Source organism: Rousettus aegyptiacus, unplaced genomic scaffold, assembly GCF_014176215.1.
Source record: "Rousettus aegyptiacus isolate mRouAeg1 unplaced genomic scaffold, mRouAeg1.p scaffold_m13_p_3, whole genome shotgun sequence".
In the NCBI taxonomy this organism is placed as follows: domain Eukaryota; kingdom Metazoa; phylum Chordata; class Mammalia; order Chiroptera; family Pteropodidae; genus Rousettus; species Rousettus aegyptiacus.
Window position 1 is genome coordinate 137,764,095 of NW_023416306.1, and position 18,353 is coordinate 137,782,447.

The 18,353-nt window shown below is 34.0% G+C and overlaps 1 protein-coding gene across 3 annotated transcripts in view; it reads left to right on the plus strand.

Annotated features, from left to right (window-relative positions):
• Window positions 1-20: 20 nt before the first annotated feature.
• Window positions 21-18,353, plus strand: part of STYX (serine/threonine/tyrosine interacting protein) — a 107,302-nt gene continuing 88,969 nt past the window's right edge. The window contains exons 1-4 of one of the 3 annotated variants that reach the window (XM_036217796.1): window positions 21-400; window positions 11,500-11,532; window positions 12,860-12,913; window positions 16,247-16,344. In XM_036217796.1, coding sequence (XP_036073689.1) covers window positions 344-400; window positions 11,500-11,532; window positions 12,860-12,913; window positions 16,247-16,344 — 242 coding nt within the window. In that variant the 5' untranslated portion in view covers window positions 21-343. The remainder of the gene's footprint in view (window positions 401-11,499; window positions 11,533-12,859; window positions 12,914-16,246; window positions 16,345-18,353) is intronic. The other 2 variants (XM_016120802.2, XM_016120803.2) reach the window with 2 other exon arrangements.

Below are 18,353 nucleotides of genomic sequence, written 5' to 3' on the forward strand. Positions count from 1 at the left end.
GCGGTACGGGCAGGGCGGGGGGAAGGAGGGAGACGGTTGTAGGGCTTGTGCTGGTGCCCGAGGTTGGGCGGCCTGAGAGGCGCGGAGTCTCGGTGGAGAGGGAGACGGCAGCAGCATGGCGGCCGGGTATGAGCCGCCCAACCCTTTTCATCCTCGCTGTCGCCGCCGCCGACGGAGTCGCTGGGACCCTTTGGTCTGCGTGTATTAGTTGTAAGTCTGCTGCCCGCCCGTCAGCCCTGCGGTCCACCGGCCCTCCTTCCTTTCACCGCCACTGCCAGCCCAAGGGTAGGGCTGGCGAGTAACTCCTACTCCCACCCCACCTACCAGCCCGCCGGCTGGGATCATGGAGGACGTGAAGCTGGAGTTCCCTTCGCTCCCACAGTGCAAAGAAGATGCCGAGGTGAGTCTGCCCAGTGACTGCCACGCACAGGCCTACCCTTGTGGCTCTAGGCTGAGGGACGACCCCAGGCCCCAACCGTCGAAGCTCCCTGCTTTAGAGGAGCCCTGTTGCCTCTTGAGGGCGTCCCGGGACCTCGGGGTGGAGCCTCCCTCTCGTGGGGGTGGGGTGCAGTGGGGGGTGTGCGTGTGGGCTCTTACCCTGGCCCAAGAGTTTCTCTTTCCCTCTTGAGGTGTCAGCGAAGGGTCTGGGTCAGTTTTACTTAATTTAATGACATGAGCAAAAGTAGTCCTTTCCCCCGTAGGTCGGCGTCGAGGACTTGGAATAAGGTTCTCCTTTTATTGCCAAAGCAGTACTAGGGTAATGTTTTTAATCTCAGTTTGAGGGATATCTTTGCTGTCATATATGTACTTGTGGGACACTTGGCCCCACATGTGGAATAGACCCGAGTCTGAAAATACAAATGCGCCTTCCAAAATTTTCCCAAAGTAGTACTCTTGGTTTTGTTTTGTCTCGTTTTTTGAGGCAAAGCTATGATCAACGAAATAAAATGTCACAAAACTAGCTAATTTGAATCTGAAAACTTAAATCAGAAAAATTGTCCTTTGGCCAGAAGTTAGTAATGAGAATAAAATTCTTTATAACTTGGTCTCCTGATTTTCAGTTTGGTTAATCCACCCTCCTTCCCCATCTAACGTTTCTATCGATTTCCCCTCATCTATTGCTAGTTTAAAATACTCTGTGGTATTGCAGACTAATTAATTAGAATTTCTGAAGTCTAAATTATTAACAGGAAGAGGATACTCAGTTAATGCGTTAACAGGATCAAGAAAGAAAGAAATCTAAAATTTCTAGTTTTAAATATCTTAGAATTAATTCGAAAAAAGAAAGTTCTGTTTTTAAGAGACCATTCAATTTATACCAAATATTCCTTCTGTTGAATATCTTCATTTGGGTTTCACATTTTTTGTTTGGAGGGATCTTTTGGTTGTGGTAGTGATCCTTGAGAATTGCATGTATTTTTAGAGTACATTCTTAAATAGGAAAAAAATTGAATTTATGTTAGTTAAAAAATGAATTTACCAAAAAAAATGAATTTACAGTTTGTTCATTGTTTAATATGAAGTAGTGTGAATGAGGTGTATGCTTTTATAGCCTCAAAATAATTCAGTAATTTAAGCACTGGAAGCAGTTTTAGGAATAATGTAACACATTTGCATTTTTAGGTGAAAATAATCGTACTTTTCTGAGTATAAGTGATAGGTAACAACACAGTAGCACAAGATACAGGGAAGACCTTGGTGTCATGATTTTTAATTAATTGTTCTTTTTAATACACCTCAATTCTTCACCGCTCTAATCTTAAAAATTCTAGTTTAAAATGTTTGCATAATTTACATTTAATCTTTTATTGTGTATATAATGTTTTATCCCTGCAAAAATTGCAAAATCTTAATGGGAATATCTCCCTCGTCTTTCCTGTGTGGGACAGAAGTAATGTTTAAAGCCTAGTAGATAATGATGTAAATATTACCTACTGAAAGCCAATTTATTCCTTATTTCATAGCAGTAGATGTTTCTTTTTGTTGCAAAACTCAGACTGGTTTAAACAGAGAGAAAAGAAGTAGCGAAATCCAGAACCATAGGGGTGGCAGCTTCAACTGAGAGACTTCACTAGTCTATAGTGCATCAGAACTACCTCTGCGGCTCATCAGTGCTTGTCTCTACTTTCACTCAGGGTCTTTTGCATTTTCTTGGGCTTCTCCACAAGTATGGAGTGTGGCCATCATCTGTTCCGCACAGCCTTATGGAGCCTGCACATGGAGGAATAAAAGCGCCACCCTCCAAACTTCATTGTTCAAAATCTAGAGAACTGGCTCGATGTAGGTCATGTGCCTATCCTTTGGATCAATCACTATAGCCAGGAAGGGGTGAATACAATGAAGGACCCAGAAATAGTGAAGTTTATCATTGGTAACCCTCACACCGAAATCATAGGAAATTTCCATAAAAGATGGAGACTGCTTTTTAGGCAGACAGAACTATAAATAACCAGTGAATGAAGAATATAATTACTCATGGTAAACTGACTAATAAAACAATATTTTCTCATTTCTAATGAGATATGTAAGGCATCAGGTGGTCCTAAACTTAGCAATCCCATCTATACTCCCTTAGCACGCCTTTGTTTAAATTATAATCCAAATCGTGCTTTTGTAAAAATGGAATTCAAGTAGTTATGAATGCTCTTAATGATTCATGTGATCAAGGTATGATAGTTTGATGATCCTATCATCTCTATAAAAATGTTTATTCTTTATAGGACAGTGCTGATGTTACTGGTCCAAGGTCTATGTGCCTGACTCTTTGAAAGGCCAAAGTTTGTAGTAAAGAAAGGTTTATTAATTGAGAAGGCACCAACCTAGAAGATGGGGGAACTAATCTTGAAATTCATCTTAAAGTACAAGAGTTTAGGCTTTTCTGTTCTGTCGAGAAGGGAAAATAGGAGGGGCTGTTTATGTACAACTCAATCCCTAAACAGAATTCCCTTAATAATTAGCATGCCTATATGCAAGACAAAACAGGAGCTATTTGCCTGGAGGCCATGCATGGAACAATGCTTACTTGAATAAGATGGAGTCAGACCAAGCCTTTCAGTCTTGTGCTAGCAAAAATATAATTATGTTTAAATCGGTTTGCAAAAAGAGTGCCACTCCGTGTTTAAAACTTTGCTGTGATAACCCCTCACATTATCTGCAAGGTCCTGTGTGACCTGGCATCTGCCTACTTCTCTAACCTCTTTATGAGCTACTGTTGCAGAAAAGTTGCAAAAAAAAAAAAAAAAAAAAAAAAACCTCAGACCAGCGAGAAATCAAGCAGCACCCTTAGGTTTGGAGAAACTCAGTTTTATACCAGCGGTCCCAGAAGAGCTAGTGCTCTGAAAATCTAGGCGCAGAACTTAGGGGCAATTTTACTTTTATACCTGCATTGTTACAGTTGGCATGGGCTGATTTACAGACCCCTGAAATTCCTATGGGCAGTTACAGAGCATGCAATTTTCTAACAAGCACTAAAGCAATACATCTTTAGGGGAGTGAGTTCTCAGTTGACCCCGAGATCTTTGGCCTTGCAGCAAGCATGTTTACAGAGGCAGAAAAAAGACCTGATTAGAAATGTTGGCCAATTTAGTGGGAAATTCCTCTTCACTACTCCTCCCCTTGCTCCTTTTTCTGTATGCCCTAGCCATATTCATCTTCTTTCATTTCCTAGAATGCTTTAATTTCTCTCCTTACTTTAGAACCTTTGCATTTGCTATGACTGCCACGACTCCCCTCGCCCATACTTAAGTAGCAATAGTCATGCATTGCATAATGACTTTTGCATCAACGAAGGATACAGTAGTCCCATAAGATTATAATGGAGCTGAAAAAATGCCTTTTGTGTGGTGACATTATAGTTGCCTAGTGCAATGCATTATACAAATACCATTGTGTTACAATTGCCTACAGTATTCAGTACAGTAGCATACTATCACGGGTTTTTAGTCTAGGAGCTATAGGGTAACAGAATTTGTCATCCCCAGGTACATCTCTGTGGCATAAGGATTTTTTTTAGGCTGGTTAATTTTAAGAAATGGCAGATATGACAGAAGCTTTGGAAACCAAGTGGAAGATATCCTTTGTTAAAGACATTTACCTTTGTAAGGGCAATCTTTATTTGGAAGGGTGTCTTGTCTTCCCACTGACCCCCAGCCAAGAAGAAGGAGATGACCTTATCTCCAGGAACTTTTTATCATTGCAGAAGAGGAATCTGCATAACAACCTTTTTTTTTTTTTTTTTTTTTTGGATGTGCTTTTCCTGGTAACCTCCCATAACTGACTCCCCCACCACTACCTCCTTTTGTCTTAAGCTGAAGATGATATTTAACGTGGCAGCTTCAGCCATTTTGATGAGTTACTCAGTTTACCTAGGTTTTTCCTGTTAAACAGAAGAAGTGCAGGCCCAAAGTGGCATCATTTGTACTGAAAGCAGATGACACCAAATCTAGATTTAATACCTGATCTAATTGCAGTTTCCATCTCCCAGAAACTATTAATCAGTCTGGAATTTCCTAATCAACACTGAGGTAAATCTGCCTGATAAGACCTCCTGTCTTCCCCTAAGGGACGGTGTCCTTGACTGAACAAATAATCCACTCTTGATAGTTGAGTCTTACTTGTGGCAAGATTATAGTATTTTAGATGTGAGGAAGAAATGAAGAGTTTACAGTACCAATTTTTAAACTGGTTGCAAAGTTAGGGCTGTTGGTTTTATAATTCAAAACTTAATGTTTTATTTTCAGATACAAAGGGAAATATAATTTCAGTTGTAATTTAGCAACTTAAATGTTACTCTTTCTATTCTTTGTCTTTGATTCCCATAGTACAGAATAAAAAATAGGAATTGCTTAATATCTCTGAGCATCCCTCTCTTAGCTCCTTTACATTTAAAATGGTGCCTTTTTAACCTGACTGTAGAGTGGTATCACCCTGTAGCTTTTTCAAAATAGCCATGCCTGGGCTGACCATCACCTATTCTGATTTAATTGGTCTGAGATGGAGCCAGATAATTTTAATAGTAGCCAAGTTTAAGGCTAATGGATTTAGAAGCATTTTACTCCAATGCCTCTATGCCTTTCCATATTCTCCCAACCCTCTTGTTTTTGAGTGAAAATCACCTTTGTTCCTTTAGTTTAGGCAGAGCTTGAGCTAGGAGTGGAAACTAAAGGAAAGGGCTTATTCTGGAGAGGATACATTATTTTTGGAGGAGAGAGACTGTAATATTAATTTTTCTGTTTTGTGAAATGTCCCAGCTCAGGTATAGAATTCTGATATATTTTTTTCCCCCCGAACTGCTCCCCCCACCTATGTAAAATTTGTAATCTATATGGTATTTCTAAAAATTGTGTGTTTCAATCCACCTGATCCATATGATAAAAATTAAATTTTTGCTTTACCTGATAGTTATAGCCTATATCCTTTGGTTCATTTATCATATATTCTCTGGTGCATTTAGGTATTTATTGGTCTGAACATTTTTATAACACTTTTTCTACCTCCTAAATGTGACTTTATAGGTTACATGTAACTTTGTATGAGAAGGAAGGAAACTGTGGTACTTTCTATCACTGATGATTGAAAGATTTTCACTTGCAAATTAATCTTTATCAGCAGCATGATGTGTTTCACAATTAAGTATATTTTGGCTTAGCTGGCTTGCTTCGGTTTGAAAAATGTAGTTGTACTGCTTGGCTAATTATCAAAGTTTGGGAAATTGATTCTACTAATTAATAGTAGCTCAGAATAGTCTGGGAGTGCTCCCATTAATACTACCATCTCTAAAGTGATGGATTTTAGGAGAGCATGAGTAGGCTGAGATTAAGATTAAATGTGATATAAGCAAAAGTTGGTTTTTAGAGACATGTTCAAACAGATGAATGTCTGGTAGAGCAAGACTGTAAACATGAATGACTTTTAAAATCTTAATTTAGTATGTTAAAGGCATAGCAGGATTGATAGACTAAGAAGATTTAAGTTTGTTTTGTAGGTAGGTAGTAATCAGGGCTAGGGCAACAAACAGGGAAGACTTGAGAACTGGATCCTAGCACCAGGAATAGTTCCAAATGAAATTTTCTGTGAGAAAGCTTTCTAGATTTCAAAGGATCCATGTTTATCACAGCAAATCCTTATGCTCACTAAAGGAGGTAGCATGCTTTTCTGTCCTATGAATAGGAGTAATTTTTCGTTCTCTCCTACTAGGTAACTTGCTTTTTACTGCTGTAGTATCTTTCTTATTTAAATATAGCAGCAGTCATTCCTTCACGAACTATTATTGCATGCAATCTTATGGGAAGCTCAAAAATTTTTTGAAGCCTTGTTTTACTTAAAATTCAGGTAACTTATGCATTCTATCCCATATGTTCATATTTGATCTAACAAAAATGTTTTATTAGTGGCCAGTGAAAATGCTTTTTTTCCTCCCCCCAAAATTGGTAAATTGGTAAAATTGATATTTCAGAAAGAAGCACATGTTTATCCTATGGCTTTGAGTGCTGTCTGGCATGTTGCCACATATTCCCCAACATATATGTACACCATTTTCCTGTTTTTCTGTTTTCGTCATGCAAAATTTAGAGATTTCATTTTAGGTAGACTCAAAAGTCTACCTAATCTCTTCTTTTTTCTCACAGCTCTGGAAGCTTGCTTCAGGAATATAAGGCTGGCTGTTTGACTTTTCAAGAATCTTTTTTTCAAAGGAAAAAAGATCCATAGAACCTATTGCCATGGATCTCCAAAATGCATGTCTAGTGTGTGCTTATTCTATGGCAGGCACTATGCTCAGTGTTAGGATTGCCATGACTAAAATGACAGTCTTTAACCTAAGTTTTAAAAAAATTTTCAATATAAAAAAGTTATAACCTATTGGTGAGTTAAAGAAGCAGGTAAACATTCAAGTTTGTAGTTTGATTACATTTCCCCTCTACTGGCTTGGAAATTATATGAGTACTTTATTTCTATTAATCCTCATAAATGAATCATTGTTATTTTATGCAGCCAACATTTATTTAAAAGTTGACTTTAAAAGTTGTGTAAATAAAATTTGTTTAAATATTGATAAATATAACATATATTGCCATAATAATTCCTTCTTATATTGAGAGTCTGTAGAGTAGTGATTAAGAGAATGGACTCTAGAGTTAGGCTGTTTGCACTTGAAGTCAGGGCTTTCTGTGTCTAAAATAGAAATGCAAAATGGAAACAATAGTACCTTTTCTCCAAAGAAGAGCTTTTAGAAGTTCCTTTAATAAGAGTCTGCTGGTAGTAAACAGTTTTTGTTTGTATGGAATTGTCTTTTATTTCACTCTTGTTCTTGAAAGATGATTTTCAAAGCATATATTCTAGATTAACGACTATTTATTTCTCCACTTTCATTGTTCCTGTCCTCTGGCTTTTGTTCCTGCATTTGAGAAGCCAGGATTAGTCTAATAATCTGTCACTTGTATCAAGATGCTCCCTTTTTTAATAGAAATAAAATTTACATAGTGTTATGCACAGATATTAAGTGTGCATTTCAGTGAGATGATAAATATATGCACCAGTGGAACTACTACTACTACTATCAAGCTATAGACATTTCTTCCGCATGGAAGTTACCTCATAGCCATTTCTAGGCAATTCTATCAACCTCATCCCACTGTAGACAACAAAATGTTATAATTTCTATAATCATAGTTTAACTTGTTCTTGAACTTCATATAAATGAACCTATACAAAATGGACTCTTGTTTATGGCTTCTTTCACTCAACATAATATCTGTGAAATTCACCTATATTGTCATGTTTATGAGAAATTAATTCTTTTTTATTGCTGAGTACTATTTTCATTGTACAAATATACCATGAATAGACATTTGGATTATTTGCGATTATGATGAATAAAACTGCTTTAAATATCCTTGTACAAGTCCTTTTATGGATATATGTTTTTATTTCTCTTTGGAAAATCCTAGGAGTGAAATTTCTAGATAATAGGGTAAATGTGTGTTTAACATATCATTGTACATTCCATCAGCAATGTTTGAGAGTCCCATTTGCTTCACATCATCACTAACATTTAGTCTTTTTAACTTTTGACATCAATCTTTTTAACTTTAGCCTTGGTAGGTATGTAGTGGCATCTAGTGGTTTTAATTTGATGTTAAGTACCTTTTCATGTGCTATTTGGCCATTAATATCTCTTCCATGGTGGGATATCTGCCCATTTTAAAAATTGGTTTGCCACTTTGTTGCTGATGTGTATTTATGGTTTTTTTTGGGATGTGTATTTATGGTTTTTTTGGGGATACAAATCTTTTGTTTGATATATGTATTACATATATTCTAGTTTGTGGCTTGCATTTTCATTTTCTTAGTGTATTTTATTGAGCAGAGGTTTTTAGTTTTAATGAAATCTAATTTACCAATTTTTTTCCCTTTACACTTAGTACCTTTTATACCCTAAGACATCTTTGCTTTTCCCAAGGTTGCAAAGATATTTTCCTATATTTTCTTCTAGAAGTTTTATCATATTTTGCATCTATGTTTATACATACATCCCTTTTTCATGTATTCTGCAAGTGTTTATTGTGGGCCAGGCACTGTCATCACATTAGAAATATATACAGCAGTGAAGACAGATTGTGTGTGTGTGTGTGTGTGTTTATTTGTGTGGTGGTGGTGGCAGGATCAAGATTCATTTTGTTATCCAGATATTGATATATCCAGGTGTTCCAGAACCACTTGCTGAAAAGACTTTTTATTCTCCATTGCATTGTCTTGATATCTTTCAGGAAAATTGACTGCATATATATAGGTCTTTTAGACTTGAAGGTGTGGAAAACAAAATTCTCTGTGCTTGGTGTGCTGCTAGCTGCTGTTTCATTGTTTACCTGTGCATTTTTCACTCATCCTTCTTGGGATTCATTGGGCTGCCTATTTCTGAGGCATGGTATCTTTACTCAGTTTTGGAAATTCTCGTATCTTGTGTAATATTATATTTTCTTTATTTTTTATCCTCTACTTCTGAAACTTAGATTCTATGGATGTTAGACTTTTTACCTTTTAGTTCTATCTTAAATATCTATTAACTGCTCATATTTTCTAATTCTGAATTTAAGTAATTTCTTGTCTTCTATTTTCTAGTTCACAAATTTTTTATGTTTCCTTTGTTCTGTTTAGCCTATCCACTATTTTTTTGTTTTTTATTATTTGTTTTCTACATAGCCCTTTGGCTCTCTTAAAAATCTATTTCTTAATTGTTTTGATACTCTTATTATTATGTGTAAATAGATTAAATCTTTTGTATGTTTTATTGTAATATCTGCAGTCTGTGGGTGTGATTCAGTTATATCTGCTTTTCATGGTGGCCTCCTTCCCCCTCCCTTTTTAAAATCAGTTTTTTATTGTGAGCTCATTGGAACTAATCTGTGAATTATTTCTGGTTTTGATTTAGAGAGAAAATGCATTTGCTTTGCCCAGGAATCTATGAACACTGTCTTACCCAGGACCTCTTGACATTACATTTTCACTTGGCCTCATAAAGATAATTGAATTATAATGCCAAACTTGAGTGAGGGCCAGATTGTGGTTGGGAAGACCGTACCCCACCATTACCACCACATTCTACACTGAGCTGAAGCTAAGAAAGGCAAGAGTACTAATTTCTTACAGGTCTGAGGTGAGGTGGGTTTGTTTTTGTTTTTTATTTTGGTCCCCTCCCTAGTTTATCTTTCGCTGAAAGTGTTGCCTTTGGGGTCCCAGCTTTTTGGCTTTGAACTGGTTTCCCACTTTGAGCAGGTCCTAGGTTTTGTCTTTTGTTTCACGTGTACAGTGCCATTTAACATATGGCCATGGTGAGGATGTGGAACAACTAGAATTTTCATATACTGGCAGTGGGAGTGTAAATTGGTTAGAGGAAACTTGGCAATATCTAGTAAAGCCAAATACAGATTTACCCTACGATCTAGCAATTCTGTTGTTATCTACATATCCAAGAGAAATGAATGCATATACCCATCAAAGAGCATATAAAAGCATTTTCATAGCACTTTTATTCAAATTGCCAAAACCTGGAAACTTTCCATCTCCAGCAACAGGAGAATGAGTAAATTGTGGAATATTCATATATTCATACTGCAATAAAAAGGAACACTACTGACATACACAACGTGGATGAATCCCATAGATATTAGATTGAATGAAAGAAACTTTCCATCTCCAGCAACAGGAGAATGAGTAAATTGTGGAATATTCATATATTCATACTGCAATAAAAAGGAACACTACTGACATACACAACCACATGGATGAATCCCATAGATATTAGATTGAATGAAAGAAGCCAGACATAAAATAGTACTGCTGTATGAGTCCACTTACATGAAGTTCAAAACTTCTGTCTAGTGATAGAAGTAGCTTGCTTGTTAGTTCAGCTGGGCATTTAAAATAATTTTTTAAAATATATTTTAACTGTCATTACATAGACAGTTTCTCAGGGTTTATAGTCTACTTCTACATTGTTGAGACCAATTTTCAAGATTAAAAATAAAATATTTTCTTTCTTTTTTTTTTTAAAATCCTACTGTCATTGCAGGAGTCTTCTGCTTTTCCATTACAGGTGTAAAACTTTTCTACCTTGTGTGTTAAAAATACTTTTCTGATTTGGGGAATCTGCATAAAGAGAATTTCTTGTATTACTTTTCTGTAATCCTAAAATTTCAAAATAAAAGAAATTTTTAAAAAACTTAGTTTTAACTTTAGAAACCTAATTACTATTTTTTATTTCTGGGTTTTAAACAACCAAGTTAGAAACTTAGAATGCAATCATTTACAAATCAGGACTATCTGTACTACATTTGATCCCTCTTGTCAATTCACTGTTAACAGCTCCTTTTTTTCCTAACTTTTAAAATATTTTGCCTTTTGCAATTGGCAGTTTGCACTATTTTCTAATTTCTTTATCTTGGTCTGTATTCCAAAGATGAATGAAATCTATGCTATTCTTGAAACTATCTGTAAAGGGAATTGAGCCAGACATACTCTTAAACCCAAGTAAGAGATTAGAAAGTCTGTTTGATACGCATCTGGCAGTTTAGATTAGGGATGGCAAATGCCTGTCACATAACCATTCTTTCATCTATTTAGATAATGCTCATTGATCACAGTGTTTTAGCTATCTACTGCCAGTCGATTTGAGTTGGCTTGAAAGACAAAGATTTAAGTTAACATCTCTGATTTCGAAGATTGGGGGAGAAACTTCTGGAATAGATATTTTTATAATTAATGAACTATTCCATTCATTGTATGAAGTAACATAATCATAATTTTGGAAGCCCGGTTATTTAAAAAACACCTTAATTGTTTATCTTTTAAATTTTTGTTGTTTGTGAAGACGATTGAATCTGCTATTTTTATAGAATGTTCTTTAAAGTATGTGTTTTTAAAACACTCAAATGTCACACCTTTAATTGGATGACATTATTCATAATATTACTTTTATTCTTGTGTTTTCCTTTTATTTTTAAGGAGTGGACCTACCCTATGAGACGAGAGATGCAGGTATGACAGCCTTTTTGTTTACTCATGCAAATCTATGTTATTATCATTATTATTAAATAATGTAATTTTGTAAAGGGTTTGAATCTTTTGTGACTCATCAACTGACTCTCAATCTGTAGATTCATCATTAAGTATTTTAAATGTTAACATATTTAAGTTTAATTGTGGATCTTAAAAAGATGGAAAATGAATTATTGCCTTTCTTCCTTATATTAGAGCCATGGACATAGTAATATATGTATGTCCTTAATGAGTTACTTGTTTTTTCCAGATCTGAAAAATTGGGGGTACAATACTTCTATTCCTTTTAAAAGCAGTTTGTTCTGGTTTGTCTAGTTTAGGTAAGCTCTGGAGAGTTGACTGTACATAGAAAGCTCAGTCTGCAGTGGTTCATTTTTCTTTAGCATTTCTCACCATTTGCAGTTTACTTTGCTAGCACTGTGATCAAGCACTGTCTTTTCCTAGGAATTCCTTGACTTCTAAAACTCTTTCCTTTTTCTCAGTGAATATTCACTTTTTAAAAATATAAGAGTACCTATGAGGCATTTTACTTGGTGCTTTGGAGAATACAAAGATGAGTAAAATGTAATATCTGTCCAGAAGAAGCTCGTAGGAGAAGTCAGATCTATACACAAATAATTACGATAGCCTTTAGAACTGAACTACAGATTATACTTTATTAGTACCTAGGGTATGATATAGCCCAACTGAAAGCTTTCTATATTGAATTCACATAGAATAAATTTTAATTCAACATATAGAAGTTACTTATTTAAATTGTTTAAACTATCAATAAGCAAACATTTGACATTAGTCTTTTTTAACTTTGCTGTACTACTTTATTTCTGTTAACTATAGATAACAGTTCTAATCTTGTATCTTGTAGTGCTTTTGACTTGGCTGCATAAGGTTTTGTGTAATTCCAAAGGAAGATTTTCTTTGTCTAGAAGTAAAATTAGAGACATTTTATTAATCTAAAAGACAATACTACATGTACTAATTCTATATAAACTGTTTATAAAAGTACGATTGTCAATAAAACAGGGAAAAAGCACCGTGGAAGTTCGGATATCTGGAATAGCTGACTTTTCAGAACTGTATTTAAACTTTGTCTCATTCGATATATAAAGTACATTGGCATTTCTCTTCCCAATTGTTTGCTCATTGTGGCTAAGAAATGCTCCCTAAAATAACAAGTGTTTCAGCAATTATTATTACAACTATGAAAACACCCTGACAAATCCACTTTTATGGTACATATTTTACATAGATTTAAATTGCTGATGATAAATATCTCAATTTTTTTCTTCTTTTTTTTTTTTTTTAGGAAATTTTACCTGGATTGTTTTTAGGCCCATATTCTTCTGCTATGAAAAGCAAGGTATGAACTTTAGGTTCTTCAAGAGACTTTATTATTTGTTAACCAACTTTGGAGTAAAATTTATTTTTTTTAGTAGCAAGAGTTTTATTTGAAGAAAAGTCTACAGATATTGCATGTTAACAGTAATTGTCACTCTGGAATGCCTACCTCTTTCCAAATTTTACTGGACCAGTTTTACTGGATCCTCATTTGTTTCACCACAAATCACAAGTGAGCTTTATCTTTTATTTTTCTCATGAAATCATGTGTTTGAAAGATTTACCAAACAATGGACCTTGATTTAATCATTTATTTTACCCTCTAAAATATGAGACATCTGTAATTGCTAATCATAACTTCTGAACAATATGAGATACAGTTAAAGCCTCAAATAAGGATATTTAACATTTACTTAACTTTTCCTTCTCTAGGGTGAGAGAAAGAGAGAGAGAGGGAAGAAGGGAGTGTGTGCATATACCTGTATGCACAGTGATCTTGATTCAAGTAACTCAAAATTTTTTCCCCCTAGACTTTAGAGATCTGGATGCTCCAGGTTATAAAGTATTGCACTATATGTAGGTATTCTAAATGGTTGAACTGAAATTGATCTCTTCAGTTATATAGTTAAGGCAGTAGATCTCATTTTAATATATGTAGCAATGTTGTTGCTACTTCCTAGTGGATCCAACCCTATGAATTAAGACAAATGCTGCCAATTTTCTTTGAATTAGAATGTGAAACATTGTATTACAAATGTTATCCCCCAAACTCTGCTTATTTAGAGGTCAGTATTCTTATGTATATCTACTTACAATAGATTTTGTAAAAACTGTAGAATTTTAAACATTCATGATATAAGTTGAAGTATTTGTCAATTTTAGGCTTGGGAATTCTTAAAGTTAGAGTCATTCTTTTTGAAACTGGAAGGCTTTTTGACAGTTAAGGCATGAAAGTAACCCTAGTCATTTTAATGGCCTATTACTAGGTTGGAAAGGTGGGGCAATTTGTTTTAAAAAAGTACTAAGGAAAGGGTAGGGCAGATAACTATAAACTTAAATGTGACTTACTTTGTAAAAGACAAACATAAAGCTATTACCTAAATAATGTAGTATTCACAAAATACTAGCCTTTAAGAGGGTTTTAGATTATTTGCTTTTTGTATTTCTATTGTACTTTATAAGATATACATATACCATCTGTCATGTTAAATTATACATAGTTTGTTTATAGGTCTGTCTCTTCAAAACTTCTCTCAATGTTACTATGGTCTTATTAGACTTAGGAAAAACTTGTGTGGCAAAATTTGATTATTTCCCACCCTGAGTCACTCATATTTCTTTTTATACCATCAATACAAAAATATGTAGCAACAACAAAAAATTGTAAAGAAACAAAAGGAGACAAAGAAACATTAAGGAATAAACTCCTTTTCTTAGACTCGTTATTTAAGCCTACCTGTTATTACATTCAAATACAGTTTTAATAGAAATAACAGATTAAGGCTCTTTGTAACTAGGAACTATTTCTTTTATAAAACTTCTGTTTGTAAGTATGATAAGGTCATAATTTGCTTAAATAATTGAAAATATATTGAGCAGTAAAAAACATTCTCTTTGCTATTGCATATTTGGGTTCTATTTTGATAAGGTGTTCTTAGTAATAGTTTAATATGCCCTCGAAGCCTGTTTTTACCAATTAGAAATGTTGTAGTTTCTCACAGTAATAGATATGAAGGCTTTCGTATGTCATAGGTCAAGTGTAAACAAAAGAATGAATATTGAATTCATATTGGAAGTTGGATAAATATGAATATGGACCATTACCAAATGCTTATCTCCCTTCCCCTAATTCATGGTATACTCAGGAAATACAAAGATAATTTTCTTAGCTCAGGCTGCTATAATAAATACATAGACTGGATGGTTTCAACAAGAGGCATTTATTTCTCACCATTCTGGAGGCTGGGAAGCCTGAGATCAGGGTGCCAGCAAGATTAGGTTTTGGTGAGTGCCCTCTTCCTGTTTCGCCGGAGGGCGCCTTCTTGCTGTACCTTCACATGGCAGAGGGAACTGATGTCTCTTCCTCTTCTCAGAAGAGCACTAATTCCATCATGGGGCTCCACCTTCATGACCTTATGTAAACCAGTCACCTTGAGAGGTATCTCTCAAATTACCTCCCAAAGACCCACCTCCTAATACCATCACCTTGGAGTTTAGGGCTTCAACAAATGAATTTTAGGGGGACACAAATATTCAGTCTGTAACAAATATAAATTATCCTTTGACTTCTCTCATGAATTATTAATATTACTGTTCTGGTCTATTTAATGCAGAAAGTAGAAATTAAATATATAGAAAACTCAAGGTTATTTTGATTTGTTTGTTCATTTATTGAATAGGTAATTATTGAACAACTATGCTTCAGGCACTGAAACATACTTAATATGAATCAATGAATGAAATCTTTGTTCCTGATTATAGCTATTAAAATAACATATCATCTATAAATTCATGGAACCTAGAATCACTTGCAAATAAAACTGGTATTTTTAGAATTGTCATGTTAAATTACTCTATAATTCGAGCCAAAAAAAGCACCGCAGAATATAAGAAGATATCATTTGGCTTTGCCTTTTTTCCTTTTAGTATAATTTTTAAACCATGAAAGGTTTAATTAGATTCTGTGAATTGGATAAATTAATTCTGGCGTATAGTAGAAAAAGTGTACTGGGAGAGGCCGGAGGTAATCTAGATATTTGGGTTTGGTATTGCTATTAATTAGGCAGTGAAGCTGAACCACTGTCTGATCCCCTCTAAAGAAAAAACAATCCCCTCTAAAGAAAAAAGATTGTAGTTAGTATTTGTAACTACTATTTACTGAATACTTAGACATGTGCTGTAGGCACTATGCCAAACACCTTATATATTTTATATAATTCTTAAAACCACTCAGTGAATTTTAGTATTTTCTCCATTTTCACATGAGAAAACTGAACCATGGAGCTCAGGTCATTAGCAGAGCTGCAATATAAAGCTTGGACTCTGATGACTCCAACGCCCATGCCTTTAACCATTATATAGTATTGTTTTCCAAGTAAATTATTTTTAAGGTCCTACAAACTCTAAAATTATAGATGTAAAATAATACTGTTAGCCTTCTGAGGACATTTAATGTATTAATCTTGAAATATATTACTGATTACTTCAGGTATATTATTTTTAAATTAGCTTTAATCCCCTGTACTTAAAGCTCAGATGTGGCTATATTAATACTAATGTTGAGTCATGTTACATTAAGATGATGTTTTATATTTTTAAACTATTTCTCTCCCCTGCCTCCCCCCTTTTTTTATAGCTACCTATACTACAGAAACATGGAATAACCCATATAATATGCATAAGACAAAATATTGAAGCAAACTTTATTAAACCAAACTTTCAGCAATTATTTAGGTAAGAATTATTGTTATGATTTATTAAAATGTTAAGTATAGCAAACATGTAATTCTTTTATTTCAAGTTGATTTTATTGTATCAGACTTTCTTCTGTACATACCCATTTTATAGGTAGGTTGTACAGTACATCATTTAAAAAATAAATTTCCTTTAAAATATTAAAAAAATAATTCATGCAGAAAATAATGCAGAATTCTAAAAGTTCAAAAGAAGTATTCTGAAAAGTAGGTTTCCCTATTCCTATCCCCTAACTACTCAATTCTCCTTCTAAAGGCATCCATTGTTACTTTTTGAGTATCCTTCCAGAGTTATGTTATATATATAACCATATTCCTACAGATAAACTTGATTTTTACACTGGCTTTTTAAAAATTTTAGTTGTATATATTTTGGAGATTCATTCATATCATTACTTAGAGAGCGTGTTATTCTTTTTAAGTTGCGTAGTAATCCATTGTATAGACTACACAACTTTATTGAACCTGTTTCTTATTGTTGGGCATTTAGATTATTTCCAGACTTGCTAATATAGCACATAGTGAGTATCTCTGTACATTTAAATTAATTCATATGTGACTATATTAATAGGATAAATTCGTAGAAGTGGAATTGCTGGATCAAAGAATATGAGCATTTAAAATTTTAATAGATGTTGCAGTGAGTTGTATCAGTTTACATTTACACTATGAAGTGTATGAGAATGGCTCTTTTTTATTTTTTTAGTATATCTCCAAAACAGATTATAAAACATTTAAAATTTTTCCAAATCTGAAATAAAAATGATATTCGTGTAATTTTGATTTGCCTTTCTCATTTATCGTACAATGAGTGCTCGTGAACATCTACTGGTTTTTAATGTTCTTTATTTTAGCAATAAAGAGTATAATACACATGGTATAAAAAGGTATATAATGAAAGTAAGTCTCTTTCTTCCTTTTAACCCAGACACCTAGCTGCTCTTCTGGGAGGCATCTGCTATTAAAACTCTTCCTTGAATATCATTCTAGAGATATTCTGTATCTCTATAAAAGCATATTTATTAAAAATATTTTAGTGTTCTGTTTTATAGTTTGTAAAAATGAAAGTAACCCAAATGTCCATCAGTACAAGACACTATAAAATATATATTGTTTGAACATAAAAGAGAATACTGTAACCATGAAAAAGAATGAAATATTTCTATGTATTGATATGGAATAATCTCTAAGATTTAACTAAGAGAAAAATCAAGGTGCAGAACCATGTGTACACTCTACATTTAAAAATATATACATTATTGTATATATGGTATATATATTGTAGAGGCATAGAAAATTTCTGGACTAGAAACTTGACAGTGAATACTTCTGAGAAGGGAAATTCCGGATCTGGGATGGTAGAGGGACCTATTTTTCATTGCACATATTTTTATACTTTAGAACTTTTGACTGTGTATATACATTTCCCAGTTAATAAAAACTAGTTTTAAAAAAGGAATGTCTATATTCTAAAATAGATTGAATTTTTTTAAGTGTTAAAGAAATACTTGTTCTTTATAGATACTTTGGAAAATCTACAAATAAATAAAAGTTATTCAATTCCACGATTCAGAAGATAAACTTTAGTTAACATTTTGGTATATTTCCTTCTAATATTTCTCTATTGTATATGTGCTTTATATATACACACATATAGACTTGTGTATATTAAAGAAAATGAATATGTTCTGTTTTAAAATGCCATGCCATACATTTCTAATTTGCATAAAATTTTTGTTCTTTTTGTACTTGGTACAGGTTCCTTACCTTAATGGAAGGACCCTTTCTCCTTAAGTTTAGAATACTGGATTATAGATTGGTAGTTCTACTAGTAAGTTTTGACATTCAAAATTGCATGTAGTAAAATATTTTAGTTTGACTTTGAATTAACTTTTTTTTCCCCTGAAGCAATGTTTTATATAAGTTAGGTCTACCTAACCACTTTAGGATACAGTCAGAGTCCTTATGGTTTTTACACTGGATCATCCT